General features: G+C 45.5%; 1 protein-coding gene across 1 annotated transcript, besides 1 other annotated feature; it reads left to right on the top strand.

Annotated features, from left to right (window-relative positions):
• Positions 1–1475: 1475 nt before the first annotated feature.
• PVX_122500 (hypothetical protein, conserved) lies at positions 1476–7649 on the top strand (the record flags this gene model as incomplete). The annotated part of the gene is made up of 1 exon (XM_001617013.1): positions 1476–7649. One exon carries the CDS (start codon positions 1476–1478, stop codon positions 7647–7649), a length of 6174 nt encoding a protein of 2057 aa, XP_001617063.1.
• Positions 3362–3384: a microsatellite.
• Positions 7650–8906: the final 1257 nt, after the last annotated feature.

Raw genomic sequence — 8906 nt, 5'->3', positions numbered from 1 at the left:
AGGGCACGAAGAACGCGGGTGAATTGGCTCCCTAAGTGTGTATTTCGTCGGAGCGTGCCCCTGGGTACCGCTAACGTAGTGGTGTAGATTGCCTCTGCCCAGCTGTCTCACACTATGTAGCTCTCTACGCGCAATGAGTATTCCAATTGAGGAAAGACAAAAAAAAAAAAAAATGTTCTTTTTTAACCAAATGTGCAAAATGGAGAGGGAAAAAAAAATCCTCTAAAAGGAGACCTCCCCAGTGTATGTATTTATCAACGTGTGGAAAATCGAAAGGAGGCAAACTTCATCAAAAAAATATACCACAAAGTGTATTCCCTTTAGCTAGCACTGCTGAGGATAACACCCTTTTTAGGCAACACACACCACACGCACTGCTTTGCAGACACGCACAAATGGGGGAAAAAAAAAAAAAAAAGTTAACCAAATTTCCATTTATAAAGAGGAGGAATACAAGAGAAAAATGCACAAAAATTAAGATTCATCTGATTTTTTGTGCCGCTAAAGGGAAAACGTAAACATTTGTGTAAGGGGAAGAAAAATCGTATCAACATGCGGGCAAAACGTTGCTCTTTTTTCCGGCCCGAAGGTGTTCCCTTTATCTACAAAATTGAGTTTTATCATTTTATTTTACTCTATTTTGTTTTATTTTTTTTTTTTTTATTTTTTCCCCCAGTGCGTGTGCCACTATTTGTTCCTGGCAGCGCGAAAAGACCTTGCGCGCGAATGTATGTACTTCCCCTGTTGCTAAAATAGAAGCACGCAACGGACGTGTGCACATGCATACATATGTGTATGTTATATGTACGCGCGTGGAATGCATGCCGAAAGCTACTTTACGCGGCACTCTTCCCACTTTGCTCCTCCACTGTGAAGAAGAGAAGAAACGAAACATGTTCCTCTCCCCTCTTGCGAGCAGCTTGTTCACCTGTTTATGTGTATATGCATCCTCCCAGGGTGTCTTCTGCCCCCTTATGCTATAAGAAGCGCAACTGTTGCGATGAGAATACGTCGCTACTGCCGCGAGCAAAAGGGAGTAAACACGTGAGCGGACTGATAAATGGGTTAGCGAACAAACCCAAGAATTGAAAAACTTCTTTACCAAACGGTAGGAAAAGAGTACAAAGCAGGCGTTAACCATTTATCGCCTCTTTCGCGCCATCCAGACATCCAACTTTTTAAAAAACGCGTGTAGGTACAGCGCAGTTGCACACGGCCATTTTTGTTTCGCTCCGTTCCGCATAGTTCCTTTTTCATACGTTGTATTTGTCCCCTAAATTACCTCGCGAAAGTGAACAGAGGAGAGATGCAAGTCTCCACACTGGCATGTGTCGTGGTATGTGTCGTGGCATGCGTCGTGCCATGCGTCGTGCCATGCGTCTGCAAATTATGCACATGTAGGGTAAACATATAACCGAAGGAGGGAGAAAAAAACAAAAAAACAGATTGACAAAGCGACCGAGCGGGGTACCAAAATGGGCATGCTGAAAAGAACGTTTTCCTCATCCAACAGGAAAAAGAGGCAGCGGTCGAGGGGAAACAAGCAAGCGGGGCACCAGTCCGATAGCGGCTTCAAGGCCCTGGAGGATTACTTAATAGACCACGCGCAGTTTGACAGGAGTGGTGGAGCAGCAGGTGGTGTAGTGGGTGGTGCAGTGGGCAGTGTAGTGGGCGGTGCAGTGGGTACCCGGCAAAATGGCGCGAATTGGGGCTCGAAACACTCCGCGCTGAGTGGAAAAGGAGCTAATGCGAAACCAGCTAGCGCAAAATCCAAGAGCGGACAGCAGCTAGCCAGGCGGGAGGTCAAAAAAAAGGGAAACTTAAAGCGAATAATACGCAACACCCTCTGTCTATTCAAGTCACCAAATTTAAGGAACTTAATATTTAAAGAAGCAAAGGTAACTGAGCCGGAAAAAAAAATTTTAAACATTAAGTTCGTCGTAAATGAGGAGCCAACCGAGAGTCGCCCCCAGAGTGTGCTAACCCATAAGAAGAGCATCGAAGTGAGCAAATTTGCAGAAAGTAAAAAACAGATTGTCACTAAGAATGCCAAAATAATTCCAGTGAAGAAACCTTCCCAAGCTGTAATCGATAAGCCCGTAAGTAAAAAAATTGAGTTGAAGGAAGAGATCTCCGAGGGTAACTCGCAAACGAGTGAATCGTCCCTGCCATGCAGTGAGCCATTCGAAAAGTGCTACAAGGTGGAAATAAACAAATCCCGAGTTCCTCGGCTGCAGGAGTTATTTGGGCAGATGAGAAAGGGGAGTGACTCCACGGGGGTGGCGGGAGAGGCGGCTGGCGGCAAGGCGGACAAACGCGTCGGCAGGTGCAACATGTTGGGGGGTAGCAGTGAAAGCGGTGAAAGTAGTGCAAGCGGTGAAAGTAGCAAAAGTGGCGAAAGCAGCGAAAAGTGCAAACGCCGTGGTAGATGCCCCCCCTTGGGCGAAGAAGCCCAGGCGAACGACCCCACAGGATGCAAAACCAACGTCTTCAATAACCTACTACAAAGCGTGAAACCGTGCAGAAGCTACAACATAGATGTGGGCCACCCATTATACAACTTCTTGTGCAAAAGTGAAGACTCCTTCTTAAGTTCCAACTGGCACGACCGAATCAATTACGCATTCCGAAACATCTGGGCCTTAAAGGAGTACATGCACGATGACAAAAGTGAGGGCGAAAGAGAAAAGGAGTTTTATAACGAGCTAGAATTATTTCACATGGCCAGCAAGATAGGGGCCTGCGGATTAATATACTCTCTCTTCTTTCGCAAGCAAGAGTTGAAGAATGACTCAATAAGTTATTTTAAAAAATGTTTCGTCCAAGTGTCTAAGGAGAACTACCCTCACATTTACAAAATATACAAACCCAAATTTGATGATGATTTAGTTTTCCTATTTGACAGTCTCGTCTTTACAGTAATTTTGGGCAGCAGAAGGAATGGCGTCAATTATAACATGGCTAGAAAAATATACAGCAATGATATGAAGGGGAAGAATGTTCTATGCGATTGTATATTTGCTCTGAAAAACGGTTCGAAGTTTGCCTTACCTGTGGCTAGCCAAATTGACTTCATGGGGATGCGCGTCATTTCGGAGCCGCTAATGCCTTTAAGTGAGGCCCACCCCCCTGTTGATGTGATTAAGGATATCTTCAGAGGGTTCACATTTAGCAATTACATGAGTGATGGTGGTGGCAGCGAAGGTGCCACTGAGAATGGTCACCTCACTGGGAAGCAAACAATGAAGAAAACGCCCCAAAATGAAGGTAAAAATTTACCCAAGGAGGAAAAGCATCTAAAAAGGAAAAAAGAAAAAATGTTCTACGAAAGGCTGCTTCTAGAAATGGAAAACTACGACCATGAGCTCTACCAGCAGATAAAGCAAATGGGCGATTCTGTGAATTACCACTGCTGTATTCTCCCCTTTGGATTCTCCAACTACTACGAATGTAAAGTATTTAAAAAGAGAAACAACGTAAAACTTTTCAAATCGCTGATTGACAATCTGTTCGTTGTACGGGGGGCAGAAGAGGTACTCCCCCCTTATGTGGACAACTCAGCTGGGGGAAACTTCACCAAAAGGATAAGATACGAATTCATAAAAAATTTCTACCCGCACTCGTTAAGCAATACCACCTTAAACATTGATGTTAAGAATTATGAGTATAAAAAATGTAAAAATAATGTGGACCTTTTGAAGGACGCCAGTAGGGAGTGCCTCCACAACATTCACAATTATATTTTACCCAAAGTTGTTAGCATCGTCGCAAATTTCAGCGACAGTTTTGACGTCACGCAGGTTTATCACTCCCACGGGGTTAACATGCATCACCTGGGACGTCTTCTAAGCACCGATAGGGATACTGCACCCCCGGAGTTCCTGTCACAGACCATCTGCAGGGAGATTATTTGCCGCACGTTGAAGTCCATATATTATGAGCACATACATTCGTTTTTGTTAGGAGTACTGGGAAGGGGCAAAAGGGGTAGCAGTGGAAGCTGCAAAGGGGGGAATCACCGCTGGTTTGACAATGCCCACTCTGTTTCCCCGTTCTCTAATGAGGAGCATACCCACCATTATGACCGCGTCAGGGGGGGCACACCAGAACAATGCAACCAATTTATCTGCTTCTGCGAAAAGTGCTTCACGGAGTGGGATTACTTCCCCGAGGTTGTGCCACATAAGTTTCTAATTCGGTTGGCAAACCTAACCCTAAATGTCAGGGCAGTAGATTCAGTGCAGTTCTGGCACCAGGTGCTAATTCCAGAGTGCATGAAAAAATTTAAAGTCAATCTGAAGGACCATATTAACATTAAGGAGGTGGAAGTTTATGGACTCCTCGTCTGCATGGAGTACCACTTGGGCGTCTACTTTAACAAGGAGTGCAAGCGGAATTATAAAGTCAGGCTGCCTCTAACCTTGGAGGACATGTGCGCCTTTGGCTCCAAGAAGGAGAGCGTCCTCTTTCCGAACGTGGCCCACCTGAGGGCGGTCTGCGATTGGGGGGGCGCCTCTGAGATGGGAGAAGTAAGTGAAGCGGTGAACGAAGTGGTGAACGAAGTGGTGAGTGACTTGGAGAGCAACGCGGAGAGAGAATACCCGAGCTACCACTGTGACGACGAACCTAGCGCTGCAACCCCCCATGGGTATGCGCTTCAAACGGTCAGAAGTAACTCCCGTGAGAAGAGGCGGGGGTACAATTACAAATCCCCCTACAGGAGTGTCACCTCGGCTGCAAAGAACAACGCACAGAAGAGTTACAAAACTTCAGGTGGTACAGCAAGTGGAGGATTGAAAGGCAACCCTACGTGGGAGAAAGGAGCTACCACAAGCAACTACGATGATAGTTCTTCCCCCTCCACCAGTGGTAGCAGCAAAGTAGGACACAATAATGTATACACCTTGGTGGATAAAATGCGCAAGAAAAAATGGTTATCCAGGGGGGGGAGTACCCTTGCGGGAGGAAAACAAAAAAGGGAGCTTACACCTAGCGTTAGTGTGCATAGCCGCATAAGGGAGGACCCCCCTAGCAGAGTCCCCCCGCGTAGCAATTTCCAAAGGAGTAACATCGCTCTGTTTTACCCCAAAACAAAGGGATGCTTTCCGAAGTATGCCACGTGGAGTTTCAGAACGGTGGAAAAGCTAATATCATCAAACGTCATGATGCAGGAGAAATTTAAAGTAAAAAATATGCTAAGGGAAAACATAGTCAACATAATACACCCGAAACGTAGTGACTTTCTACAAATGAGCAACATATGCACAGTCGGGTCGTGCAACAAAATCAGGAGCTTTATGCATGAGTATAATGTGCCTTGCCACCCCTACTGCATACTGAATGAAAAAATGAAATGCATAAATTATGTTAGGGCTAAGAAGTGCATTTATCTCCTGCTAAATGTTGGTCTCAATAAAAACATTTTCGAGCTATCCAAACGGTTTTTGTGTCTAGCCTATCTCCATTTCGAGCATGGCTATGTGAAGAAGTGCCTAGACGTTTGCTACTACATTTATGGAGTCATTCCGAACATAGGGACGGTAAGGAGGGACATACTCGCCCTAATTCTTCAGTGCAAAGTGAAGGAGGGGAATATAGACGACGCGCTGATCATTTACAAGCTCATCGTCATTTTTAACAAATTTTATGAGGGGCACGGGAACAGCCTCCACACGCTCATCTGCAATGTGCTAATGGCTAGCTACTACTATGATAGGGCAAACGAGCGCACGGGGAGAGGCACCCGGGGGGAGGGAATCTGTGAAAGCAACATCTACGATAACGACATTTGCGATGACGAATGGGAGGATCACCTCGGTAAGGTTCCCCGTGCAGAGTGCAGAAACCACAACCGGGGTGATCACCAAACGGGGGAAGCTACCACAAGTAAGGGATGCGCAAAGAAGAAGCTGATGCTAGACCAAGTGGACCACCTCGAGTTAAAGAAAAAGTATCTACTAAAGGCACTGCATTACTCGGAGGAAAGCTATCGAGCCATTTCGACAACGCTATGTGATGTGTCTACCCATTACGTGTGCATATATGCCCTGATACTACAAGGGAATATTCTAATGGGGCTACACAAATTCCAGAGCGCGATCAAATATTACACTATATCGCTGCAAAATTGCGAACGAGCCAAACTGCCCAACTTTGTTACTTTGCAAAATAAGTGCCTCCTAGCGGACTCGTTAAAAAATAACGGCAATTATGATAAAGCCATCGAAATAGCAGAAGAGTGTCTGAAGGCATTAAGCAGCTGCACGCAGTCGTCTCGCAGTCTAACGCTGTGTGTAATTTTTCGGCTAGCTGAGATGAAGCAGTACATAGGCTGTAGAGATTTAATTTACCCAAATATCTTCCTAGACAACATTTCCAATGCTCACATTAAAAAGAAAATTACCTGTTCAGATTTTCTGATTTTCGAAAAGAACTACTTAAATGAAAAGAATAAAAAGTTTCGGAAGGAGGCAATTGACTTGTACATCATATTGTATGATAAGTTAAGAAGCCAGAAGAACTACAACCTCGTTTTTGCGAAAGACATCTTCGGCTGCTACTACACCAAGGGGGAGTTGTCATACTGCCGGGGTGGGAAAGGAGGCATGCCGGGGGATGCCACGCGGGGGGATGCCACGCGGGGGGATACCATGCAGGCGGATACCATGCAGGAGGATGAAATGGAAAAAATATTCCTGGTCATACGAGAGATCCTCAAAATAAAGGTCATTTCGCTAAGCATGAAGAAGCAGTTCATGCTGGCTTCCAAACTGCTGGGCATCGTGCTAACGAAGAATTCTTCCCCTTTTGTAAGAGAACTGACTCTGCTGAAAAGGGGGGCAGAAAAGAACCGACTGTATGGGAAGTCCCACCCTGACGAGTGCACCTCCACGGGGGTGCAGCCCAGCGAGGCAAAAAGGGAAGACCACTTGGGTAGCACGGCGCGCTACCCTAACAATGACCTGTACATAGCCGACCTGCTTAGTGATGTGCACACAAATGGCGAGCAAAAATATACCAAACAAACTTTACATTTCCAACTGGGCGATTTCCACCAAAGTAGGCAGAGCAATTTCTTCCACAGAAGTTGTTACACACGTGAATACGACTACATATCTATCGAGAAGCTCCTCTTCGATGATACCTATTTTGTAATAGATGATATATGCAAGTGGTGCTATTCCAAATGTGACGCGTATAATAGTAAGCAGAATGTTGGGGCCGAAACCGATGCTGCTTACTTGCTAAACCCGAGCATATGGTTTGATTTACTTTTCTTTTCCGTCATGAAAGGCACTTGTAGTCACACCGAACTGCTCATCCTCATCGACTTGGTTAAATTTTTCCTTACTCCTTTGCAAAAGCAGCTAATTTTATTTCGCGTCAAATCGTTAAGCAGTATTAGCGGGAATGAGCAGTACTCAGAGTATATACAGCACTTGCTAGACAATGAGGGGAAGGAAATTTTGCGCGTTATGAATATCCTGGATAAGGAAAAAAATTCAGGCAATTTGTGCGTAGGTGCACACCCCGAACTTTCCAATTTGCACAAAAAGGATGTGATGAAAAATGTGGACTTTTTGTCTAACATAATTGTGACCAACCCTTGGCTTATGTCGCCTTCCAATACGTTTGACAGCGCGAGGTGACAAGAGCCACCTGTAAGATGCAGTACCTCCATTTTTGCCTTCCTAAACGGGAGGCGTGCGCGGAGGAGAAATGTTCTCCTATACAGTTGGGAAAGAAAAAAAAAAAAAAATTCTTATTTTTTTGCAAAAGGGCAGAGGCATTTGCGAGGTCCCTTTTCAGCGTTTCTTCCCGGCGTCTTCATATTTTTCTTTTTTTGTCTGCTCCCGTGTGTTTGTACCTGCGCAGTTGCAGTTCTGCTTCCGTTCGCTTTTGCTTCCATTCGCATGCGTGCTTTGTTTTATTTTTTTTCCGCCCTCTTTCCGCCGTAGCGGAAAACGTTGACCAAGTTGTGCCATATGCCCAAGAGGCATAAACTGCGCTGTGCTCTTAAAAAGGGGTGAAAAATTCCAAGTGCGATTCTTTTACATTTGGGGGCATTTCCCCATGGGGGTTAAACAGTGAGCCATATTCTGCTTTTTTAAGTTTCCCTTTTAAATTGTTCCTTACGCGAAGGTGCTTCCTTTATTTTTTTTTTTTTTGTTATGCAAAAATGTGCACACATAAAAGGGGAGAGAAGCTCGGCTAATTCTGCCTCGAAATGCGTTTCGCCTGAGCGTTTTAGGATATTCTTTTTTGGCACTCAGTGGTGAGATTTTTTTGGACGCATGGTATATTTGCTAATTGGCTACCCCTTGGCATGCTCGCAAAATTACTGGAGGGAGAAGTGGGGAGCCCATAAAGAGAAGAGGCACAGGGCCCGACATTAGACGCCTGCCAGTGGCACACAGCAAAATCGTGGCAAAAGTGGAGTTGCTTTTTTTTTCTTCTCTCCTCGTCATGATAAGTGAGCTATTTGTAAGCGCTTCGAAATGGCAAGCTGAGCAGCAGCTGCTAGCATGTAAGACGTTGCCACAATTTGACGGAGGGAGATAGGCACTTTTCCCCGTCACAAATCAGTCGGAATAAAAAAAAAAAAAAGGCAGGGAATTCTCCCAATGTGCCTGTACAAACGTAGGGGCGCAGTTGGTGCCAGTGGACAAGTGCTAAAATTGATTTATCCCTTTTTGGGAAGAATGCCACTCCTCGCGAGAGGGCAGTGCGCTTACACAGTAGAGCATTTTCCTCAGTGCTGCAAAAGTAGTGGCTCTTTTCTTGCTTGAGGGAGCGCCCCTCCGTGAGGCGGCGACGGAATAGTGCGCAAGTGGTTACTACTGTGCAAGCGGTTACTACTGTGGAAGTGGCCACTAGTGCGCCTCTTCCCCCAAGTGGATATCCCA

Source organism: Plasmodium vivax, chromosome 14 (assembly GCF_000002415.2).
Source record: "Plasmodium vivax chromosome 14, whole genome shotgun sequence".
Classification (NCBI taxonomy): Eukaryota; Apicomplexa; class Aconoidasida; order Haemosporida; family Plasmodiidae; genus Plasmodium; species Plasmodium vivax.
The sequence above is the reverse complement of the archived record's forward strand: the minus strand, read 5'-3'. Positions and strand labels throughout refer to the sequence as shown.